General features: G+C 42.7%; 1 protein-coding gene and 1 long non-coding RNA gene across 3 annotated transcripts in view; one reads left to right on the top strand and one right to left on the bottom strand.

Annotated features, from left to right (window-relative positions):
• Nucleotides 1-1965: 1965 nt before the first annotated feature.
• LOC115193836 (uncharacterized) lies at nucleotides 1966-4929 on the bottom strand. 2 transcript variants are annotated; one of them, XR_003878243.1, is made up of 3 exons: nucleotides 4659-4929; nucleotides 3896-3949; nucleotides 1966-2608 (listed from the first exon to the last, which is right to left on the bottom strand). It is a non-coding gene; the product is annotated as an uncharacterized LOC115193836 (long non-coding RNA). The 2 variants fall into 2 exon arrangements; XR_003878242.1 differs by lacking the exon at nucleotides 1966-2608 and having other exon boundaries at nucleotides 3385-3949.
• A 193-nt stretch (nucleotides 4930-5122) lies between these two features.
• Nucleotides 5123-26312, top strand: part of pla2g4f.1 (phospholipase A2, group IVF, tandem duplicate 1) — a 40143-nt gene continuing 18953 nt past the window's right edge. Inside the window, exons 1-6 of the mRNA XM_029752906.1 lie at nucleotides 5123-5293; nucleotides 8539-8621; nucleotides 10815-10887; nucleotides 11086-11222; nucleotides 13679-13807; nucleotides 13897-13937. Coding sequence (XP_029608766.1) covers nucleotides 8613-8621; nucleotides 10815-10887; nucleotides 11086-11222; nucleotides 13679-13807; nucleotides 13897-13937 — 389 coding nt within the window. The 5' untranslated portion in view covers nucleotides 5123-5293; nucleotides 8539-8612. The remainder of the gene's footprint in view (nucleotides 5294-8538; nucleotides 8622-10814; nucleotides 10888-11085; nucleotides 11223-13678; nucleotides 13808-13896; nucleotides 13938-26312) is intronic.

The raw sequence follows: 26312 nt of genomic DNA, 5'->3' as shown, positions 1-26312 counted from the left end.
ATGCCCCTGTGCACAAAGCAAGGTCCATACAGAAATGGTTTGACAAGATTGGTGTGGAAGATCTTGCCTGGCCTGCACAGAGCCCTGAACTCAATCCCATCTAACACCTTTGAGATGAATTGGAATGCCGACTGCGAGCCAGGCCTAATCGTCCAACATCAGTGCACAACCTCACTAATGCTCTTTTGGCTGAATGGAAGCAAGTCCCTGCAGGAATTTTCCAACATCTAGTGGAAAGCCTTCCCAAAGGAGTGGAGAGTGTTATTGCAGCAAAGGGGGGACCAACTCCATATTAATATCCATGATTTTTGAAAGACGGTGCCACATTGAAAGTCACGGAGCTCTTCAGTAAGACCATTTTAGTGCCAATGTTTGTCAATAGAGATTGCATGGCTGTGTGCTTGATTGTACTGTATACACCTGTCAGCAACAGGTGTGGCCGAAACAGCCAAATCCACTAATTTGAAGGGGTGTCCACATACTATTGTATATTCAATATAGTGCATTCGGAAGGTATTCAGACCCGTTCCCTTTTTCCACATCTTGTTACGTTACAGCCTTATTCTAAAATGTGTTAAAATGTTTTTTCCCCCTCATCAATCTACACACAATATCACATGATGACAAAGTGAAAACAGGGTTTTAATTGTTTTTGCAAATTTATAAAAATTAATAAAGTATTCAGACCTTTTGCTATGAGACTCGAAATTAAGCTCAGGTGCATCCTGTTTCCGTTGATCATCCTTGAGATGTTTCTACAACTTTATTGGAATCCACCTCTAGTAAACTCGATTGATTGAACATGATTTGGAAAGGCACACACCGGTCTATATAAGGTCTCACAGTTGACAGTGCATGTCAGAGCAAAAACCAAGCCATGTCAAAGATAATGTCTGTAGAGCTCCAAGACAGGATTGTGCTGAGGCACAGATCTGGGGATCACAGTGGCCTCCTTAAATGGAAGAAGTTTTGAACCACCAGGACTTTTCCTAGAGCTGGCCACCCGGCCAAACTGAGCAAACGGGGAGAAGGGCCTTGGTCAGAGAGTTGACCAAGAACCAGATTGTAACTCTGACAGAGCTCCATAGTTCCTCTGTGGAGATGGGAGAACCTTCCAGAAGGACAACCATCTCTGCAGCACTCCACCAATCACACCTTTATGGTAGAGTGGCCAGACGGAAGCCACTGCACAGTAAAAGGCACATGCACCTGAGAAACAAGATTCTCTGGTCTGATGAAACCAAGATTGTACTCTTTGGCCTGAATGCCAAGCTTCACATCTGGAGGAAACTTGGCACCATCCCTTCGGTGAAGCATGGTGGTGGCAGCATCATGCTGTGGGGATGTTTTTCAGTGGCAGGGACTGGGAGACTATTCAGGATCAAGGGAAAGATTAACGGAACAAAGTACAGAGAGCACCTTGATGAAAACCTGCTCCAGAGCGCACAGGACCTCAGACTGGGGAAGGTTCATCTTCCAACAGGACAACAACCCTAAGCACATAGCCAAGACAATGGAGGAGTGGGTTCGGGACAAGTCTCAATGTCCTCGAGTGGCCCAGCCTGAGCCCGGACTTGAACCCTATCAAACATCTCCGGAGACCTGAAAATAGCTGTGCAGTGACGCTCCTCATCATACCTGACAGAGCTTGAGAGGATCTGCAGAGAAGAATGGAATAAGCTCCCCAAATACAGGTGTGCCAAGCTTGTAGCATCATACCTAAGAAGACTTGATGCTGTAATCGCTGTAGGTGCTTCAACAAAGTCCTGAGTAAAGGGTCTGAGTACTTACTTAAATGTGATATTTCATTTTTTTTTTTATTTGATCAATTTGCAAACATTTCTAAAAACCTGTTTTTGCTTTGTCATTATGGGCCATTGTGTGTAGATTGATGACGGAAAAAAACAATTTAATACATTTTAGAATAAGGCTGTAATGTAACAAAATGTGGAAAAAGTCAAGGGGTCTGAATGCATTGTACATGTATTTTTCATCATATGATTTTCTTTTCATCAACAAGTAAAGAAAATGTATAAATACATTTGTTATGCTTATTTTAACCATTGCAACTGACAACAAAGGAAAAAATGTCAACGTAGCACACACAGACGTCAATGTAAATTATTCAAAAGATACACAGAATGAAACACAGAATGAAACAGCATGGGGATGACTATGTTTTTGGGGCGGTCTTAGCAATGTATTCAGCTACAAGTGGTTGTGCCAAACAAGACTAACCTAGAGACAGCAGTCAGGATTTATTCAATCATATCGGGAAAGGGTAACATAAAATATGTAGTCAACATGTAATTAATCATTAGTTTATGATAAAACAGCTTCAATCAAACAATCACTTTACTCAGTGATTTTCATCTATCCTGTGAGGGATGGTGTTCTGGTGGTTTCCATTTGATAAACACCTATCAAACAGTCAGGGTCCTATATAATTGTGCCATTTGAAGCATTTGGGTTGGGCAGGATCCTTCTCAAGAAGTGTGTATCTTTTCCTGTCAGCTGGAGATGGTTGTAGACACAACATGGACCATACAGTAGCTGCAGTCTCCTCTTCCAGTTCAGCTTGAGTTAATGGTGTGTGACATCCATCCAGCTCACCCAGGCAAAGGCATAAAAACAGTATGAGTCAAGACATGCAAGACCTCCAGTGATACTGAGAGCATCAACATGTTTTGCAATATTGTCCAGACTAAACAAACATTTTGGGTCTACCTTAAAGTTGGTAACAGTAGTTAGAAAAATGGTAACTACAGTTGTCATCACTTTAAAGTTCACATACTGTAATATTGGAAAAATACATGTTGAATTGAGTGGGTAAGTGTCCCGTCAGTGCTTTACCAAAATTAAGTTTTGACATTCATTAGAACAAATAACACATAAGATAGTTGATTGCACCCAAATTGGACATTTGAATTTATAGGATTCATAAAATGAATTCATTCAATAAATATAGTACCCAACATCCGAATTGGACCAAACTTGTTTCTAACAATGAGTAAGACATGAAGAGTCCCAAGAAATAGTCAAAAGCCACCCACGGACCCCCCACACCCCACCCCATCAACAAGTATACAGTATCAGTTCTCTATACAAGTAGAAGGGAGCTGGGGCTCGGAGTATTGTTTCTTCACCCTATGTATTTGTATTTGTATTTATTATGGATCCCCATCTTCCTGGGGTCCAGCAAATTTAAGGCAGTTTATAAAATTTTAAAACATTACAATATATTTGCAGATTTCACAACACACTGTGTGCCCTCAGGCCCCTACTCCACCACATATCTGCATTACTAAATCCATGTGTATGTATAGTGCGTATGTTATCGTGTGTGTGTGTGTGTGTGTGTGTATGCATGTGTCTGTGCCAATGTTTGTGTTGCTCAGTGAATTTGGTGATTTTTTTTCCACACTACCTGTATTGCACTACCCTGTGCTCCTCATACAACTATTTCTGTTATTTCAAGCTGAGGTACTAAAGGAGCACTTGTGCATTTTCATTGCAGAGAGGTATGATTTTCTCCATGACCCTAAGTTAACCCAATTTATTTTTTTTATGTATAGAATTTTTTATTTTTTACTTTAAACATCAGCAATAGGGAGTGGTAATACGGTGGCCAATAATGGTTGCAATTAATATCAGCTGTGCGGGTGATCTTAACGCATACTAATGGCTTAATGAGAGATCACCTGCCGATAATACTGTGTGGTGGCAAACAATGGTACAGTAGCAATGGTTTCAACACACACACACCTTTTATCCACATCCTTCTTTACCAACATCCTCTCTAACACAGAAATCTGATTTGTATTGTTGGAGACTGACATTGTGTATGGAAAATAAACATTATAGTAACAGGTGGGTGGAGTGAGTGATACATTACCATGACTTGAAGGCCCCACCAGAGGGCAATGGCACCACTATTCCGACGTAATTCCTGTCCAAGAGTGGAAAATCTCGTTAAGGTTCCACCTCCGAAGAATGACGTAGCGGTGATTTCCAGGTTGAGTGGAGAAACAACAAATAGGGCACTGACAACTGCTAACCTTATTTAGCTAGCTAGCATGCTAACCTTATCTAGCGAGCTAATGTTGGGGCGACGGGGAGAGTGGGGTTGCAAAATCGATCATATCACGTAATTATACCATTTATAAAATGGTCAGATATATTTTTTAAACAGACTAGCTCGAAAATAAGGGAAGCTTGACAAGCGAGGTCTTAGTGGCCGGGAGAGGGATGCTTAAGTGCAGATGTCTAGGTTCGCCTGGTGGGCAAGGTTGTGGAGGTGTCTGAGCCACGGCCCCGGATTGCTCTGATGGGTGATGCACAGAGAGAGGGGTGTTGGCCAGGTAGGGAGAGTAGGTGTGAAGGCCTGGAGGTCCAGGGAGTAAGCTGAACCCTTAGGCCCAGGGAGAGGGCCATCGCGGGGAGGACTGTACCCCGGCAGTTCACCGCTTAGCGCGCCCAGGTTCAACCTCTACGTTGCGGGGTGCTACCTGGTTGATGCTGCCAGTAGCATACAAGTCTAAGTACACACGGCCGGTACAGTGAAACTGAAAATGGCTATGCTAGCAATGATAGTGATAATTATTATCAAAATATACATAACCAGGTACAGTCTATGGTCTAGCTACTGGTATACTCACCACCACTGGGGACCAACGAATTCCAACCACCTGTTCCGCATAATATGGTGCTTCGGCAGGACACGCAAACCATAGTTGTTGGCTGTGCATTCTGCTGGAAGCATGCATTGCATTGTCAATCCGTATAGGCCTTTTCATCTCAAACGTCCGTGATCCTTTGAACGCGTTAGGGGCGATGAAACAACAGGGCCCCATTCAATGAAGGGGGTGGAGGGGTGATTTGCACAAGGAGTACTGATATAAGTAGGACACATGACATCCCGGCAACTTTGAGAAAAAACACTTTATTTCGGAGTTGTCTTGAGATGGCTATGCATATTCATGGCATGAGGCTAGTAGCATAGCATCTCTCTCCTTTTATTACAGTCGGTTGACGTCAACAACCCTCATCGAAAATTCAAAAAAGGATTACAATAATGAGATGTATCCACCAATCCAAAGAAAGGATAGCCGGGAGCAAGACAGCCCACCATGCCGCTTTGTGAACAACGACTCCCATTGTTAGGGCTGAGAGACATGTACTGCATGCATGTATGTTGTCAGTATATACATACTCCATGTGGCAGGTAGCCTAGTGGTTAGAGTGTTGGACTAGTAACTGGAAGGTTGCAAGATCGAATCCCTGAGCTGACAAGGTAAATCTCTGTTGTTCTGCTCCTGAAAAAGGCAGTTAACCCACTGTTCCTAGGCTGTCATTGAAAATAAGAATTTGTTCTTAACTGACTTGCCTAGTTAAATAAATATGCTAACATACAGCTGCATGTTAAATTTTGCCTGTTGGTTGCAGTGGGCCCATTGGGTTATTAACAAGATAGACAGTTGTGCATGGGGCAAAGGGCCCATTGGGATATTAACAAGACAGACGGTAAGTGCATGAGACATTTATAAGTTATATTCTTCAAGAATAAATGGGTAAATATCAAGAATTTAAATGACCATTGAACAGCTTCCCAAAATCCCAGACTGTAGCTTTAAAGGACCAATCTGGAATTGAATCAATAATAAAGCATATTTCCCACCACTGTTTTGGTTAAAAGCTGAGGGATGGGGCTAGAGAAATGTAATCACTCTCAAATTCATAGACAGCGATATGAGAGCAAGGACTGACCATCTATGGTATAAAAATTATAGTTTAAACCATGTTTTGAGTATATCATGTTTGTTTCCATTTACTTTGTTTACAAACATTGGAGTAAAACAGGCTTATATTTTGGGTTCTGATGGGGTACAACAGTTAAACTAAGCTCATGCGGCATTTATAATAATAATAATGTGATGGTGCTTATATTTGTCTTATTTCACACACGTACACGTGTGTATTAATATGCATGTGTGAATGTGTGAATATGCTGGCAGAGTGGGTTCACTGTCAGTGTCTGCCATTATCAATGATGACCCAGGAACAGTTAGGGTTAAGTGCCTTGCTCAAGCTAGCAACCTTTTAGTTACTGGCCCAACGCTCTAATCGCTAAGCTACCTGCCGACCTGAACCATCCATGATGTAACTATGTTTTGAAGCTACAGTATGCAGTGTGTGTTTACAATTATATTCATATAGAAGTTTTAAAAAGTGATGTACCAATCCTAATCTAGAATTGGTCCTCCATTTTTACCAAAACAAGTGGCAGGGGAACTGCTTTGTTGTTTTTCGAATCCCGGATGGCTCATTTAAAGGTTTTGAAGGCCATTTAATAACTGTTAATGGACAGACAGAACATTCCCGGCCAGTGCCCACTCCATACAGGTTAACGTGAATGTAGGTGAAAGTTGCTCTATAGCTGTCCTTTTTAGATTGCCGGTTTCACGAGGCCTCTGTTAGAATGGAATGACATAAATGAAAAAGGAACTATTACCAACAGCAAACATACTGATGAGTTGCTGCTGATCAAAGTGTAATTTTATCCAATTCAAGCACATACAATATATAAAGGTGATCATTTGATGTGTGGAAATGTGAAGAATATTCAGCAACTTGATTTGACCGACTTTTTCAGAACACGGAAGTGGTTTTGCGTCTGGCTTCAATTTAACAAAATTGCGCTTTGATCAGCATTTTCTCGTCAGAATGTTTGCTGTTGATAATAGTTATTTATTCATTCGTCATCCCACGCTTATCAATCATGTTGTAACCGAGTCCTTATAAACCCTACATCTCATAAGGACAGCTTTAGAGCAACCTTCCCCCACATTCGCATTGACCTGCATGATGTTTGACATGCTTGAGCCTGAAAAAAGTGGAACAGCGGGCCCTCCCATTTTGCCTCTCACACTTCTTGAGAAGGGCAGGATCTCTCTCAAGAAGTGTGTATCTTTTCCTATCAGTGTGGAGAAAAACAGTATGAGTCAAGACATGTAAGACCTTCAGTGATACTGAGAGCATCAACATGTTTTGCAATACTGTCCAGACTAAACAAACATTTTGGGTCTACCTTAAAGTTGGTAACAGTAGTTAGAAAAATGGTAACTACAGTTGTCATCACTTTAAAGTTCACATACTGTAATATTGGAAAAATACATGTTGAATTGAGTGGGTAAGTGTCCCGTCAGTGCTTTACCAAAATTAAGTTTTCACATTCAACATTCATGAATTGGAGACATTCATTAGAACAAATAACACATAAGATAGTTGATTGCACCCAAATTGGACATTTGAATTTATAGGATTCATAAAATGAATTCATTCAATAAATATAGTACCCAACATCCGATTTAGACCAAACTTGTTTCTAACAATGAGTAAGACATGAAGAGTCCCAAGAAATAGTCAAAAGCCACCCACGGACCCCCCACACCCCACCCCATCAACAAGTATACAGTATCAGTTCTCTATACAAGTAGAAGGGAGCTGGGGCTCGGAGTATTGTTTCTTCACCCTATGTATTTGTATTTGTATTTATTATGGATCCCCATCTTCCTGGGGTCCAGCAAATTTAAGGCAGTTTATACAATTTTAAAACATTACAATATATTTGCAGATTTCACAACACACTGTGTGCCCTCAGGCCCCTACTCCACCACTACCACATATCTACATTACTAAATCTATGTGTATGTATAGTGCGTATGTTGTCGTATGTGCGTGTGTGTGTGTGTGTGTGTGTATGCATGTGTCTGTGCCAATGTTTGTGTTGCTCAGTGAATTTGGTGATATTTTTTGTTTACAATTATATTCATATAGAAGTTTTAAAAAGTGATGTACCAATCCTAATCTAGAATTGGTCCTCCATTTTTACCAAAACAAGTGGCAGGGGAACTGCTTTGTTGTTTTTCGAATCCCGGATGGCTCATTTAAAGGTTTTGAAGGCCATTTAATAACTGTTAATGGACAGACAGAACATTCCCGGCCAGTGCCCACTCCATACAGGTTAACGTGAATGTAGGTGAAAGTTGCTCTATAGCTGTCCTTTTTAGATTGCCGGTTTCACGAGGCCTCTGTTAGAATGGAATGACATAAATGAAAAAGGAACTATTACCAACAGCAAACATACTGATGAGTTGCTGCTGATCAAAGTGTAATTTTGTCCAATTCAAGCACATACAATATATATAAAGGTGATCATTTGATGTGTGGAAATGTGAAGAATATTCAGCAACTTGATTTGACCGACTTTTTCAGAACACGGAAGTGGTTTTGCGTCTGGCTTCAATTTAACAAAATTACGCTTTGATCAGCAGCTTCTCTTCAGAATGTTTGCTGTTGATAATAGTTATTTTTTCACCTTTATAAACCCTACATCTCAAAAGGACAGCTTTAGAGAAACCTTCCCCACATCCGCATTGACCTGCATGAAGTTTGACATGCTTGAGCCTGAAAAAATAGGAACAGTGGGTCCTCCCATTTTGCCTCACGTATATAGTGTTTATACCTTCCACTCTGCAGGGAGAAGGATACCCGATAGCTGACAGGATCTTCAATTCTCTGCAAACCTACTGTAGGAGGAACATTAACTAACCATGTTGAAGGTACCTCTTTATTTTAAATATGTAGCTAGAATATTTATGCAACAGATCTTCTGAGAACTTGTGAGGACAGTGTAGGCCCAGGGTTACCCAACTAGTGGCCCGAGGGTAATTTTATTTGGCCTCCCAAGTTGGGGCGGCAGGTAGCCTAGTGCTTAAAGCGTTGGGCCAGTAACCGAAAGGTTGCTAGATCGAATCCCTGAGCTGACAAGGTAAAAATCTGTTGTTCTGCCCCTGAACAAGGCAGTTAAACCCCCTGTTCCTAGGCTGTCATTGTAAATAATAATTTGTTCTTAACTGATTTGCCTAGTTAAATTAAAATAATTAGAAAGTTTTATGAGAAAAATAAATATATATATATATATATATATATATATCAAAAGTTTGGACACACCTACTCATTCAAGTTTTTTTCTTTATTTTTTACTATTTTCTATGTTGTAGAATAATAGTGAAGACATCAAAACTATGAAATAACACATATGGAGTTATGTAGTAAACAAAAACCTGTTCAAAAAAATCAAAATATATTTTATGTTTGAGATTCTTCAAAGTAGCCACCCTTTGCCTTGATGACAGCTTTGCACACTCTTGGCATTCTCTCAACCAGCTTCATGAGGTAGTCACCTGGAATGCATTTCAATTAACAGGTGTACCTTGTTAAAAGTTAATTTGTGGAATTTCTTTCCTTCTTCATGTTCTGTGCATCTGTACATTCTTTACTTTACGCATAGAGAACAGGCCACTCAGGAGAATGGTGGTCATTAAATAAAGTTAGATCAAAGCTGAATCAATGTCTGCAAGATCCCATAATGATCACATTATTGTACAAAACAGAACCCAACATTTATGCATAGTAGTATACTGTAACACTGCCACATTTTTCTCTCATGTGGTCAACACTCAATAGCGTGCGCCACTAGGCAAAATACACAGGTAGGCTATTCTATGGTTTGTTAACACCATCTGCTCACAATCTGCTCACCATTCGAAACAACACTGTAGGCTACTTCGAAACAACACTGTAGGGTACTTCAAAACAACACTGTAGGCTACTTCAAAACAACACTGTAGTCTACTTCAAAACAACACTGTAGTCTACTTTGAAACAACACTATGGGGTACTTCGAAACATCGCTGTAGGCTACTTCGAAACAACACTGTAGGGTACTTCAAAACAACACTGTAGGCTACTTCAAAACAACACTGTAGTCTACTTTGAAACAACACTGTGGGGTACTTCGAAACAACACTGTAGGCTACTTCGAAACAACACTGTAGTCTACTTCGAAACAACACTGTAAGCTACTTCGAAACAACACCGTAGACTACTTCGAAACAACACTGTAGAAAACATCGAAACAACACTGTAGGCTACTTTGAAACAACACTGTAGGCTACTTCGAAACAGCACTGTAGGCTACTTCGAAAAATCACTGTAGCCTACTTCGAAAAATCACTGTAGCCTACTTCGAAACAACACTGTAGGGTGCTTCTCTATGCATAGAGAATATACACATGTGCAGAACGTGATCCCCGCACGCCCAGAAGCTTTGGGAAGCTCCGGATCTTTTAGTCAGCGCATCCCCAAAAAGTTGGATCAGCATCCATGGCCTTACCTTAAAATAAAAGTGTATGCTATGGTCATTTCTTATCAAGATTGGGGGTAAATAATCCCTGGGCTGTACACATTTGAAATGTGTAAATAAATCTTGTTAATCGAGGGGATTGAGTTATTTGTGCCAGAAGGGCATGGGCCGGAATCAGTGGGCAGAAATATGCGCGCTGAAGGCAGCGGCCCAAACCACTAGATTACCCCAGGCCACAATTCAACAAAATGTTGACAGTTGATTCGTAACCTTAGGTTCGCTAGAAACATTAAGATATCCTCCGATAGCCCAAATCAGCTCATGAACTGAGTCAGGGAAACACAAACAGTAGCCTGTTATCAGTTTTCCCACTTTTAATTATGTGACAATGGATAGACCCGCTGGCCCGAATGACAACTGCCTCCGCATGGAGAGAAGAGACATGTGGGTTTCACAAAGCTCATTTGAATTTCCTGATGCGCAAGGGAAAAAAATTGCAACTTAAGAGATCCGATATCTGTACACCATTCAGCACATTTGCCCATAATATGTATGTAGTATGTGTTTGTATTTCTGTAACCATGTATGTTTTTGCCTCCCCTATTAGAGAGAGGTTAAGACCTATCAGAGCCTGACAGTTACCGTACTCCGAGCAATAAACAACTGCTCTCATGATTATTGTGAGTAATATTGTTTTCAATATACCGTATGTATATACTTTTCATAGATTTCTAAATTCATTATCAGAACAGACAATTATTTCAGTTGAAGATTATTTAATTTTTTTACAAAAAAAGTGAACTATCCTTTTAAGCATTTCATCTCTGATCTGTTTTTACACACAAAATAGTTTCTAAAGATCGTGTTTTGTTTTGCAGGGTCTGAGTCCGACTGTTATGTTACTGTAGGTCTCCCCACAGCGTCTGCCAGGACCCACTGTACTAAGACTGTGCCCAACAGCAAGACCCCAGAGTGGAATGAGAGTTTCCAATTCAGGGTCCACAGTCACGTCAAGGTAAACCCCTTCATACAGTATGCCAATCACTAGGCAGATATACCTCATAGGGACATGGTGTCCCTAAAACATATGTATTTGCATATAGGTAGGTAGGGTGTAATGACAGTGTAGCTACACATTTTGGGTGTTCGGGCATGCTGGTAAGTCTCGTCCCTGGGAATCCCCTCTGCTACACACTTTAAGCAAACTACACAAACGCAGCGACGTACTGTCACGCCCTGACCGTAGAGATCCTTATTATTCTCTATGTTTGGTTAGGTCAGGGTGTGACTCGGGTGGGAAACTGTATGTTTTCTGTTTCTATGTTTTTGGGCCGAGTGTGGTTCCCAATCAAAGGCAGCTGTTTATCGTTGTCTCTGATTGGGAATCATACTTAGGCAGCCTGTTTTCTTCCTATGTTTGTGGGAGGTTGTTTTCTGTTTAGTATCTGTGCCTGACGGAACTGTGCGTTTTCACTTTTGTTATTTTGTTTGAGTGTGTTTATGAATAAAGAAATCATGAACACTTACCACGCTGCACCTTGGTCCACTTCAACTACCACTTACGACAAGCATTACAGAACCTCCCACCAAAAACGGACCAAGCGTGGCCTGGAGGAGTGGACATAGGAGGACATCCTGGATGGCAAAGGATCCTGGATGTGGGAGGAGATCCAGGCCGGATGGGATCGCCTTACATGGGAACAGGTGGAAGCAGCGAGGGAGGAACGGCGACGAGATTGGGAGTCAGGCAACGAGGGAAGCCCGAGAGGCAGCTCCCAAAAACATTTTGGGGGGGCACACGGGTAGATTGGCGGAGTCAGGGTTGAGACCTGAGCCAACTCCCCGTGCTTAACGTTTGGAGCGTGTGACCAGTCAGGCACCGTGTTAAGCGGTGATGCGCACACAGCCCGATGCGCTCGTTGCCTGCGCCCCGCATTTGCCGGGCTAAAGTGAGCATTCAGCCAGGACGGATTGTGCCGGCTCAGCGCTCCTGGTCTCCGGTGCGTCTCCTCGGTCCAGGATATCCTGCACCAGCTCTACGCACTGTGTCGCCAGTGCGCCTTCACAGCCCAGTTCGTCCTGTGCCAGCGCCCCGCACTTGCCGGGCTAAAGTGAGCATCCAGCCAGGACGGGTTGTGCCAGACCTACGCTCCAGACCTCCAGTGCGTCTCTCCAGCCTGGTACGCCCTGTGCCTGCTCTACGCACCCGGCCTCCAGTGCGTCTCCCCAGTCCGGTGAGACCTGTTCCGGCTCCACATACGAGGCCTCCAGTGATGATCCATGATCCGAACCCTCCAGTGATGATCCATGGTACGAAGCCTCCAGTGATGATCCATGGCCCAGAGCCTGTGGTGATGATCCATGGCGCGAAGCCTCCAGTGATAATCCAAGGCCATGGCACAAAGCCTCCAGTGATGATCCATGGCACGGAGCCTGTAGCGATGATCCATGGCGCAGAGCCTGCAGCGACGGTCCGGAGCCTCCTGCGACGGTCCGCAGTCTAGAGTCTCCAGCGATGGTCCGCAGTCCAGATCCTCCAGCGGGGGTTCCCAGTCCAGAGCCTTCGGCGATGATCTACGGTACGGTTTCTCCGACAACGATCCAGGGTCCGGAGCCTCTGGCGACGATCCACGGTCCGGTAGCGGAGGGAGATCTGCGTCCCGCACCGGAGCCTCCACCAAGAGGAGATGCCCACCCGGACCCTCCCCTATAGGTTCAGGTTTGCGGCCGGAGTCCGCACCTTTGGGGGGGGGGGGGGTACTGTCATGCCCTGACCGTAGAGATCCTTATTATTCTCTATGTTTGGTTAGGTCACGGTGTGACTCAGGTGGGAAACTCTATGTTTTCTGTTTCTATGTTTTTGGGCCGAGTGTGGTTCCCAATCAGAGGCAGCTGTTTATCATTGTCACTGATTGGGAATCATACTTAGGCAGCCTGTTTTCTTCCTGTGTTTGTGGGAGGTTGTTTTCTGTTTAGTGTCTTTGCCTGACGGAACTGTGCGTTTTCGTTTTCACTTTTGTTATTTTGTTTGAATGTGTTTATGAATAAAGAAATCATGAAAACTTACCACGCTGCGCCGGTCCACTTCAACTACTACTTACGACAAGCATTACACGTACTTTTGTGCAGCTCAAATAACACATTTTATTGTAACACCAATTGAATTTTAACACATAAAAAAATGCATTGTACCCGACTTTGCTTTCACAAACACCTGAAAAGCTTGTTTGGATGCATTTTTTTCCCTTAAATATATTGAAAATAATAGGTTAACGTGTTATTTCACATGCCATGGAACAGATTAGAATTGCAAAAGGAATGCGTTATCTTGTGTGAAAATTCCGCTAAGTTCCAGAATGAGAGTTTATAGACTTACTAGTTTTGCATGTGTAAACAAACATATACTGTAAATCAAAAGACAGTACATCCAATCGTGATTAAATCGAGTAAGCGATGCCCTTGTCTTTTCAGAATATTGTGGAGTTGAAGGTGTACGATGAGGACAGTTTCATTGGCGATGACCTGTGCTCCATCGTAGTGTTTGACATCAATAACCTCAACCCTGGGAAGAAGGAGACCAAGACCTTCATCTGTGAACCGGTAGGACTATTCTAGCGCTAAGGAACATAACTAGAATATGTAATGAATGAATCACATCCTTAGTCTCCTATGCCTCCTCTCTATTTCAGACCAAAGATGAATTGTGGGTTGAGTTTGAGTTGCTGGAGAGGTGAGTGTCAACTTTGACATCCATGCCATTGTGGAAGCGCTATCAAAGCAGAAGATGTTGAAATGTTTTGTTGTAACAACCCTTACAAAAAAAGCACATGTGAAATAGCTGTTTTCACATGTTGAGCTTAAATTTCACCTGTGGAATTGCAAGTTCACATGTGAAAAACAATCTCATTTGCAGTTTCATATGTGAAAAACTTTCAAATGTGATTGTTTCTCCACATGTGAAAGTAAAAATAAAATAGGCAGTTTCACATCTAAGAAAGCATTTATTCATTTAGCAGACACTCTTATCCACAGCAATTAGGGTGAAGTGCCTTGCTGAAGAGCACATCAACAGATTTTTCACTTAGTTGGCTCAGGGATTCGAACCAGCAACTTTTAGGATATTGGCCCAAAGCTCTTAACCTCTAGGTTACCTGCCACTCTTAACCACTAGTTTACCTGCCGATCTTAACCGCTGGGCTACCTGCCGCTCTTAACCGCTAGGCCAGTGGTGTGCCTCCAAACAATTCTAAAAGTATTTTCAGGTGTTCGACCTAGGGCTGTTGTAGTGACCATATTGCCGCCGCACCGGGTGGTCAGGAGTCATGAAGGCAGTCAAATTCCATGTGACCGTTTAGTCACTGTAATTAGGTTACTCCAAGCTCTGATGCTGCTGGTCATTAGTAGCCTACCAAGCTTGCTAACTGCCTGGTACTCAGCACTCTATTGTCCCTCTAATCACTTTGACATCAACAGCTACTCCCTAAGTTTGTTTTACTCACTGCTTTAGCACACTCTGCCAACCCGCATGTCTTAGCCGTGTCTGAATCCTGACTTAGGAAAACCACCAAAAACCCTGAAATCTCCATCCCTAACTATAACATTTTCCGCCAAGACAGAACTGCCAAAGGGGGCGGTGTTGCAATCTACTGCAAAGATAGCCTGCAGAGTTCTGTATTACTATCCAAGTCTGTACCCAAACAATTTGAGCTTCTACTTCTAAAAATTCACCTTTCCAGAAACAAGTCTCTCACTGTTGCCGCTTGCTATAGACCACCCTCTGCCCCCAGCTGTGCCCTCGACACCATATGTGAATTGATTGCCCCCCATCTATCTTCTGAGCTAGTGCTACTAGGTGACCTTAACAGGGACATGCTTAACACCCCGGCATCCTACAATGTAAGCTTGATGCCCTCAATCTCACACAAATTATCAATGAACCTACCAGGTACAACCCCAAATCCGTAAACACGGGCACCCTCATAGATATCATCCTAACTAACTCGCCCTCCAAACACACCTCTGCTGTTTTCAATCAAGATCTCAGCGATCACTGCCTCATTGCTTTATTCCGTAATGGGTCTGCGACCAAACAACCACCCCTCATCACTGTCAAACGCTCCCTAAAAAACTTCTGCGAGCAGGCCTTTCTAATCGACCTGGCTGGAGTATCCTGGAATGACATTGACCTCATCCCGTCAGTAGATGATGCCTGGTTATTCTTTAAAAGTGCCTTCCTCACCATCTTAAATAAGCATGCCCCATTCAAAAAATGTAGAACTAGGAATAGATATAGTCCTTGGTTCACTCCAGACCTGTCTGCCCTTGACCAGCACAAAAACATCCTGTGGCGTTCTGCATTAGCATCGAATAGCCCCCGTGATATGCAACTTTTCAGGGAAGTTAGGAACAAATATACACAGGCAGTTAGGAAAGCTAAGGCTAGCTTTTTCAAACAGAAATTTGCATCTTCTAGTACAAACTCAAAAAAGTTCTGGGACACTGTAAAGTCCATGGAGAATAAGAGCACCTCCTCCCAGCTGCCTACTGCTCTGAGGCTAGGAAACATTGTTACCACCGATAAATCCACTATAATTGAGAATTTCAATAAGCATTTCTCTACGGCTGGCCATGCTTTCCACCTGGCTACCCCTACCCTGGTCAACTGCCCGGCACCCTCCACAGCAACCCGCCAAAGCCCCCACCATTTCTCCTTCACCAAAATCCAGATAGCTGATGTTCTGAAAGAGCTGCAAAATCTGGACCCCTACAAATCAGCCGGGCTAGACAATCTGGACCCTCTCTTTCTAAAATGATCTGCTGAAATTGTTGCAACCCCTATTACTAGCCTGTTCAACCTCTCTTTCGTATCGTCTGAGATTCCCAAAGATTGGAAAGCTGCCGCGGTCATCCCCCTCTTCAAAGGGGGTGACACTCTAGACCCAAACTGCTACAGACCTATAGCTATCCTACCCTGTCTTTCTAAGGTCTTCGAAAGCCAAGTTAACAAACAGATTACCGACCATTTTGAATCCCACCGTACCTTCTCCGCTATGCAATCCGGTTTCAGAGCTGGTTATGGGTTTACCTCAGCCAAGCTCAAGGTCCTAAAAAACATCATAACCTCCATCGATAAGAGACATTACTGTGCAGCCGTATTCATCGACCTGGTCAAGGCTTTCGACTCTGTCAATCACCACATTCTTATTGGCAGACTCGAGAGCCTTGGTTTCTCAAATGATTGCCTCGCCTGGTTTACCAACTACTTTTTATCATAAATCTGCAATAAAGTTTCAACCGGAGAAATCCTTTGTCTTCAGAAATGCAATGGAACTGAGCTACCTCTCACGTGAGCGCGCATGGCTGAGGCTCATGCCCTGCTGGCAGTCCTCTCACTCAATGAGCTCTTATTCTCCCCCACTTCACAGTAGACGCCTCAAACAAGGTTCTAAAGACTGTTGACATCTAGTGGAAGCCTTAGGAAGTGCAAAATTACCCCACAAACACTGTAGTTTGGATAAGCAATCACTTGAAAAACTACAAACCACTTCCTGGTTGGATTTGTTCTCAGGTTTTTGCCTGCCATATGAGTTCTGTTATACTCACAGACATCATTCAAACAGTTTTAGAAACTTCAGAGTGTTTTCTATCCAAATATACTAATAATATGCATATCTTAGCTCCTGGGCATGAGTAGCAGGCAGTTTACTCTGGGCACGTCAGTCATCCAAGCTACTCAATACTGCCACCATCCATAAGAAGTTAAATGCAAGTGAAACTAAATGCATGCTATTCAATCGATCACTGCCCGCACCTGCACGCCCGTCCAGCATGGACGGCTCTGACTTAGTATAGATGGACAACTACAAATACCTAGGTGTCTGGTCAGACTGTAAACTCTCCTTCCAGACTCACATTAATCATCTCCAATCCAAAATTAAATCTAGAATCGGCTTCCTATATCGCCAGAAAGCATCCTTCACACATGCTGCCAAACATACCCTCGTGAAACTGACCATCCTACCGATCCTCGACTTCGGCGATGTCATCTATAAAATAGCCTCCAACACTCTACACAACAAATTGGTTGGAGTCTATCACAGTGCCATCCGTTTTGTCACCAAAGCCCCATACACTACCCACCGCTGCGACCTGTACGCTCTCGTTGGTTGGCCCTCGCTTCATACTCGTCGCCAAACCCACTGGCTACAGGTTATCTACAAGTCTCTGCTAGGTAAAGCCCCGCCTTATCTCAGCTCACTGGTCACCATAGCAGCACCCACTCGTAGCACGCGCTCCAGCAGGTATATCTCACTGGTCACCCCCAAAGCCAATTCCTCCTTTGGTCGCCTTTCCTTCCAGTTCTCTGCTGCCAATGACTGGAACGAACTGCATATATATCTCCCTCACTAGCTTCAAGCATCAGCTGTCAGAGCAGCTCACAGATCACTGCACCTGTACATAGCCCATCTGTATACAGCCCATCTATCTACCTCATCCCCATACTGTATTTATTTATTTATTTATTTATCTTGCTCCTTTGCACCCCAGTATCTTTACTTGCACATTCATCTTCTGCACATCTACCATTCCAGTGTTTAATTGCTATATTGTAATTACTTCGCCACCATGGCCTATTTATTGCCTTAACTCCCTTATCTTACCTCATTTGCACTCACTGTATATAGACTTTTTGTTTTCTTTTTTTCTACTGTATTATTGACTATGTTTTGTTTATTTCATGTGTAACTCTGTGTTGTTGTATGTGTCGAATTGCTATGCTTTATCTTGGCCAGGTCGCAGTTGCAAATGAGAACTTGTTCTCAACTAGCTTACCTGGTTAAATAAAAAAAAGTAAAAAAATTAAATCAATGCAAATGTAATCAAAAATCTAACCAAACACTTCATGAGAGCCCATGAGCTCATGTTGCGCAACATTTCAATAGGCTATGCAATTGCGCGAGAAAACTGAGTGATGGCCTTTATTAGAAAGAGGAGTATCCCATCAGCTTTCTATAGGCTAGGCCTACTAAACTCAGCAAAAAAAGAAACGTCCTCTCACTGTCAACTGCGTTAATTTTCAGCAAACTTAACATGTGTAAACATTTGTATGAACATAACAAGATAACAAGGCTGAACAAGTTCCACAGACATGTGACTAACAGAAATTGAATAATGTGTCCCTGAACAAATGGGGGGTCAAAATCAAAAATAACTGTTAAGGGGTGTACTGGAGGCGAAGTCAGGTGCAGGAGGGCAGAGTGTAGTAACAGGCGCACTTTTGATTCCGTTCCAAAAACCACATAACATCAAACAATTACACACAAAGACATGATGGGGAACAGAGGACTAAATACATGTAGATTGATTGGGGAATGAAAACCAGGTGTGTATGGAACAAGACAAAACAAATGAGAAATGGAGTGGCGATGGCTAGAAAGCCGGTGACGACAATCTCCAAACGCCGCCCGAACAAGGAGAGGAGCCGACTTCGGCGGAAGTTGTGACAGTAACAGTCATTATCTGGTGTGGCCAACAGCTGCATTAAGTACTGCAGTGCATCTCCTCCTCATGGACTGCACCATGTTTGCGAGTTCTTGCTGTGAGATCTTACCCCACTCTTCCACCAAGGCACCTGCAAGTTCCCGGACATTTCTGGGGGGAATGGCCCTAGCCCTCACCCTCCGATCCAACAGGTCCCAGACGTGCTCAATGGTATTGAGATCCGGGCTCTTCGCTGGCCATTGCAGAACACTGACATTCATGTCTTGCAGGAAATCACACACAGAACGAGCAGTATGGCTGGTGGCATTGTCATGCTGGAGGGTCATGTTAGGATGAGCCTGCAGGAAGGGTACCACATGAGGGAGGAGGATGTCTTCCCTGTAACGCACAGCATTGAGATTGCCTGCAATGACAACAAGCTCAGTCCGATGATGCTGTGACACACCGCCCCAGACTATGACGGACCCTCCACCTCCAAATCGATCCCGCTCCAGAGTACAGGCCTCGGTTCATTCCTTCGACGATAAACGCGAATCCCACCATCACCCCTGGTGAGACAAAACCGCGACTCGTCAGTGAAGAGCACTTTTTGCCAGTCCTGTCTGGTCCAGTGACGGTGGGTTTGTGCCCATAGGCGACGTTGTTGCCGGTGATGTCTGGTGAGGACCTGCCTTACAACAGGCCTACAAACCCTCAGTACAGCCTCTCTCAGCCTATTGCAGACAGTCAGAGCACTGATGGAGGGATTGTGCGTTCCTGGTGTAACTCGGGCAGTTGTTGTTGCCATACTGTACCTGTCACGCAGGTGTGATGTTCGGACGTGCTTGATCCTGTGCAGATATTGGTACACGTGGTCTGCCACTGTGAGGAGGATCAGCTGTCCGTCCTGTCTCCCTGTAGCGCTGTTTTAGGCGTCTCACAGTACAGACATTGCAATTTATTGCCATGGCCACATCTGCAGTCCTCATGCCTCCTTTCAGCATGCCTAAGGCACGTTCATGCAGATGAGCAGGGACCCTCATCTTTCTTTTGTTGTTTTTCAGAGTCAATAGAAAGGCCTCTTTAGTGTCCTAAGTTTTCATAACTGTGACCTTAATTGCCTACCGTCTGTAAGCTGTTAGTGTCTTAACGACCGTTCCACTGGTGCATGTTCATTAATTGTTTATGGTTCATTGAAAAGGCACGGGTTTAAACCCTTTACAATGAAGATCTGTGAAGTTATTTGGATTTTTACTAATTATCTTTGAAAGACAGGGTCCTGAAAAAGGGACATTTCTTTTTTTGCTGAGTTTATATTTATTTCTCAACTTTCCTAATTTAAAGCACTTTGCTTATAGTTACAACAGGAGTATAGCCTACCTGGCTGGCATGAAAATGAACCACGGGAACAGCTTCCTCCATTCGCTATTTAAGTTCATCGATTACATGTATTTGTTCCTGCTGCCCCTGTTTCGATACAGGTGCATGCTAATGGTCCATTCTAAATAAATAAAAATTCACACATATATTATTTAGTATATGTAAAAACAAGATTAAATCAAGAATAGTCTGATGGGTGACAATATTAGCCTATCACTGGTGAATTTTATAGTATCACTTGTGAATGATGCCCAGAATAAGAAACAATGCCTTTTTTTTGCGACTTTTTCTAATCATAGTCACACACCTCATGTAGCCTAGCCTATAGGCCTATATGTTTTGATAAGTTTGTATCACAACTAAAGTGGACAGATAAATGAAGCACATTAATCTGCTTTACAAGGGGTGTAGAGCCTAACTGGGAAACATAAACAGCGCCTGAGTTTCAACTTTGGGGAAAATCATTTACACCATAAAAATGCACCTTTATAATTAAAGCATTACATGCATAATTGCATTTATGTTCACTTTTGATAATGGTGTTTTCTGCTAATGGAATATTCGGCTGATTGCCTACTACCATGTGGGCATTCCTACGCTTATAATGTGGAGAAATATCCAAATAGCTTCTAGTGGTTATATTAATTTGGGATCTATCGCATCCCACAACTGTCCCAGACTGTGTTTGGAATATTTATTTATTGCACAGAATAGAATAGGTCAACTTTTGTACTATGGGAGATAGTAGATTGACATAGGCTAGTGCTGTTATGCTAGTGCTGTTGCTGTTCGTTAGGCCTACTCATCTTCTTGGCTGATGAAAAGTGAATGTGGACAGTTCTTCCAATATCTTCAATATGCACCTCAGAATTGGATGAGGACGCCCACAGTTGCGTTCCCGATGTGTCCGTCTTCACTTGTAACCTGTCAGAAAGACCCGATCACTTGATGGAGAGCCATGTGAGTGAGAGGTGATTCTGAGCGGGCACCTCTCAGGGAGAAGGGCACAACCGCCACTGGCCGCAAAAGGCATGGATTATTTTAGGGTGCATTATGGCCACACAAAGGGGATGCCACCGTGAAATTCTAGGCATTATCAAGTGCTTGTCAAATTGTGAATGAGTGACTGATGAAATGTGTACAGCCTGCGCCAAAAAAAACTGAGCTCATGCCTTTCAAGTTACTTTTTTCAAATCATCATTGGAGTTGCATCATGCAGCCTTACAATGTAATAAATATCAAAACATATAGCCCAACGTTTGTAGAGCAAATATCTATTTCTTTGTTAACGACTCCACATAGCCGCATGTGCACACTCCCTCAAATCATTTGGAGAAAATATCCTTTCTATTTTATTTAGCTTTGTTCATTTGCATTCTTCATACTATAAAATAATGCCACAGAATTCTAAGCAAATCTTGTCTGCTATATGAACTAGTGCAGCCCACAGCCATTTGGCGTAGCCAGATCAGGACCTAACATAGTATGCTATTCTGCCTTCCCTGTAGCTCAGTTGGAAGAGCCTGGTGTTTGCAACGCCAGGGTTGTGGGTTCGATTCCCACGGGGGACTAGCACGGGGGGGGGGAAAAAATAAAAAAATGAATGAAATGTATGCATTCACTACTGTAAGTCGCTCTGGATAAGAGTACTAAAATGATGAAATAGGCTACATTTTCTTCATATCGTGCTTCTTTAGACCTGTCTAAAGTAAATAATGGATTTATTGCGACGTGTAGGCTATATTACATTCATTTATTAGAATTTTTAAATGTAGATATTCATCAGTGGCAGTGGAAGCCAGGAGATGCTAAATGTGTTTATGTTAATCAATGGTCAAATACCATGAGACCAACAGTTATTTGTGTGACAATCACCGGCTGACAATATTTTGTGACTGCCACAGCCCTAGTTCCACCGCAAACTGTCATAAACAAATCTAACAAATATCTCCTAGCGACTATCTAATATACACAACATTAACATTATCCCACGCCTGGTTAAGCCACTATGGCTTAAAAAGTCAATTCATTTCCAGCAATATTGTCCCTCTGTCCGTGTGGTGCCACGTTTGTTTATCACTCCCATGTGTAACCAGTGGATGTGATAATCTTCTTCTGGGTTGACAGAAATACTTTCTCCAAAACCTATAAATTAAATGTAAATTGTAAAGTAGGCTTTCCTGTCAGAAGTATATCATGAGTAAGTACAGTATATCATTTGTATCTACTATTTGTTATTTGCAAACTTTGCCATGAGCAGCTGCCGTACAGAACCATCACTAGACCGGCATATTGCACATTCCTCACTTGCTAGACGCTCAATTAAAGGGCCAGATGCGCAATTAAAGGGGAAATACAGTAAAAAATCTAAGTTTGTTATCTTCCAGACCAATTTTTTTTTTAATGTGATTTAGGCATTGACAACATCCAATGTCATTGTTTCTCTGTGAACAATTGTAATTTTAAGAGTGAAAAGTAAAACTGAGAACATCATTTGGATAAATATGAAATAGAATTTGCGTGAAAATGATTTTACCAGGTATATTGACAGAAAATACTACAACACTACTACTGCACTACTTTCTCTTGTACATTAAGGACCTGAAGAAGAGTTTCAGGTGAGAGGAGAAATATGTGCCTATTTGAAAGCTAGAAAGAAATGACTAGCTGGTCACGTTTCATTTTCTTAAAAGGAGCTCTCTTTTTAAGACCCCTGAGCAAGGCTACCTGTCTCCAATGTTTGTAAACAAAGTAAATGTAAACAAGCGCTGTGTAGCCTAAAAGCATTGTTAAAATGAATTATGATGTCATGGATGGTCAGTCCTTGCATCCATAGCGTAGTCGAGGGGTCCCCAATTACAGTTGAAGTCAGAAGTTTACATACACCTTAGCCAAATACATTTAAACTCAGCTATTCACAATTCCTGACATTTAATCCTAGTAAATATTTCCTGTCTTAGGTCAGTTAGGATCACCACTTTATTTTAAGAATGTGAAATGTCAGAATAATAGTAGAGAGAATGATTTATTTCAGCTTTTATTTCTTTCATCACATTCCCAGTGGGTCAGAAGTTTACATACACTCAATTATTATTTGGTAGCAATGCCTTTAAATTGTTTAACTTGGGTCAAACGTTTCGGGTAGCCTTCCACAAGCTTCCCACAATAAGTTGGGTGAATTTTGGCCCATTCCTCCTGACAGAGCTGGTGTAACTGAGTCAGGTTCGTAGGCCTCCTTGCTCGCACACACTTTTTCAGTTCTGACCACAAATTTTCTATAGGATTGAGGTCAGGGCTTTGTGATGGCCACTCCAATACCTTGACTTTGTTGTCCTTAAGCCATTTTGCCACAACTTTGGAAGTATGCTTGGGGTCATTGTCCATTTGGAAGACACATTGCGACCAAGCTTTAACTTCCTAACTGATGTCTTGAGATGTTGCTTCAATATATCCACATAATTTTCCTGCCTCATGATGCCATCTATTTTGCGAAGTGCACCAGTCCCTCCTGAAGCAAATCACCCCCACAACATGATGCTGCCACCCCGTGCTTCACAGTTGGGATGGTGTTCTTTGGCTTGCAAGCCTCCCCCTTTTTCCTCCAAACATAATGATGGTCATTATGGCCAAACAGTTCTATTTTTGTTTCATCAGACCAGAAGACATTTCTACAAAAAGTACGATCTTTGTCCCCATGGCGGATTTGGAGCAGTGGCTTCTTCCTTGCTGAGAGGCCTTTCAGGTTATGTCGATTTAGGACTCTTTTACTGTGGATATACAGTGAGGGAAAAAAGTATTTGATTCCCTGCTGATTTTGTACGTTTGCCCACTGACAAAGAAATGATCAGTCTATAATTGCAATGGTAGGTTTATTTGAACAGTGAGAGACAGAATAACAACAAAAAAATCCAGAAAAACGCATGTCAAAAATGTTAGAAATTGATTTGCATTTTAATGAGGGAAATAAGTATTTGACCCCCTCTCAATCAGAAAGATTTCTGGCTCCCAGGTGTCTTTTATACAGGTAACGAGCTGAGATTAGGAGCACACTCTTAAAGGGAGTGCTCCTAATCTCAGTTTGTTACCTGTATAAAAGACACCTGTCTACAGAAGCAATCAATCAGATTCCAAACTCTCCACCATGGCCAAGACCAAAGAGCTCTCCAAGGATGTCAGGGACAAGATTGTAGACCTACACAAGGCTGGAATGGGCTACAAGACCATCGCCAAGCAGCGTGGTGAGAAGGTGACAACAGCTGGTGCGATTATTTGCCAATGGAAGAAACACAAAAGAACTGTCAATCTCCCTCGGCCTGGGGCTCCATGCAAGATCTCCCCTCGTGGAGTTGCAATGATCATGAGAACGGTAAGGAATCAGCCCAGAACTACACGGGAGGATCTTGTCAATGATCTCAAGGCAGCTGGGACCATAGTCACCAAGAAAACAATTGGTAACACACTACGCCGTGAAGGACTGAAATCCTGCAGCGCCCGCAAGGTCCCCCTGCTCAAGAAAGCACATATACATGCCCGTCTGAAGTTTGCCAATGACCATCTGAATGATTCAGAGGACAACTGGGTGAAAGTGTTGTGGTCAGATGAGACCAAAATGGAGCTCTTTGGCATCAACTCAACTCGCCGTGTTTGGAGGAGGAGGAATGCTGCCTATGACCCCAAGAACACCATCCCCACCGTCAAACATGGAGGTAGAAACATTATACTTTGGGGGTGCTTTTCTGCTAAGGGGACAGGACAACTTCACCGCATCAAAGGGACGATGGACGGGGCCATGTACCGTCAAATCTTGGGTGAGAACCTCCTTCCCTCAGCCAGGGCATTGAAAATGGGTCGTGGATGGGTATTCCAGCATGACAATGACCCAAAACACACGGCCAAGGCAACAAAGGAGTGGCTCAAGAAGAAGCACATTAAGGTCCTGGAGTGGCCTAGCCAGTCTCCAGACCTTAATCCCATAGAAAATCTGTGGAGGGAGCTGAAGGTTCGAGTTGCCAAACGTCAGCCTTGAAACCTTAATGACTTGGAGAAGATCTGCAAAGAGGAGTGGGACAAAATCCCTCCTGAGATGTGTGCAAACCTGGTGGCCAACCACAAGAAACGTCTGACCTCTGTGATTGCCAACAAGGGTTTTGCCACCAAGTACTAAGTCATGTTTTGCAGAGGGGTCAAATACTTATTTCCCTCATTAAAATGCAAATCAATTTATAACATTTTTGACATGCGTTTTTCTGGATTTTTTGGTTGTTATTCTGTCTCTCACTGTACCATTAAAATTATAGACTGATAATTTCTTTGTCAGTGGGCAAACATACAAAATCAGCAGGGGATCAAATACTTTTTTCCCTCACTGTAGATACTTTTGTACCTGTTTCCTCCAGCATTGGAAATTGCTCCCAAGGATGAAGCAGACTTGTGGAGGTCTACAATTTTTTTTCTGAGATCTTGGCTGTGTTCTTTTGATTTTCCCATGATGTCAAGCAAAGAGGCACTGAGTTTGAAGGTAGGCCTTGAAATACATCCACAGGTACACCTCCAATTGACTCAAATGATGTCAATTAGCCTATCAGAAGCTTGAAAAGCCATGCCATCATTTTCTGGAATTTTCCAAGCTGTTTAAAGGCACAGTCAACTTAGTGTATGTAAACTTCTGACCCACTGGAATTGTGATACAGTGAATTGTAAGTGAAATAATCTGTCTGTAAACAATTGGTGGAAAAAATACTTGTGTCATGCACAATGCAAATGTCCTAACCGACTTGCCAAAACTATAGTTTGTTAACAAGAAATTTGTGGAGTGGTTGAAAAACGAGTTTTAATGACTCCAACCTAAGTGTACGTAAACTTCCCACTTCAACTGTACATTCAGCCGTGGCCCAATTTTTCCTTGAGCTGATGGTCACGGGGACGGAACATAGTCATAAATAATTTGTACAGAATCATTTTTAAAAATGGAATAATTTCAAACTTTAATTACATTGGGATACAAACAGATATGCCTCTCTATTACTTTGGAACAGATTTCATAAAATAAAATCACGCAATTTAATTTCCTGGTGATTTTACGGTCTTTTATGTCCGACAACAAAAATGAAAACAAAACAATTCAAATCACCCGTGTGCCGAATTTGGACAGCGGGCTGCCTATTGGGTAACCCTGTAGTCTATGGATTTGAGAGTGGTTGCAATTCTCCAGCCCCATCCCTCAGCTTTTTACTGAAACTGGAGG

The sequence above is a fragment of the Salmo trutta genome, chromosome 5 (genome assembly GCF_901001165.1).
Source record: "Salmo trutta chromosome 5, fSalTru1.1, whole genome shotgun sequence".
NCBI classification, from domain to species: domain Eukaryota; kingdom Metazoa; phylum Chordata; class Actinopteri; order Salmoniformes; family Salmonidae; genus Salmo; species Salmo trutta.
Note: the sequence above shows the minus strand (reverse complement) of the source record. Positions and strands in the feature narration are given on the sequence as shown.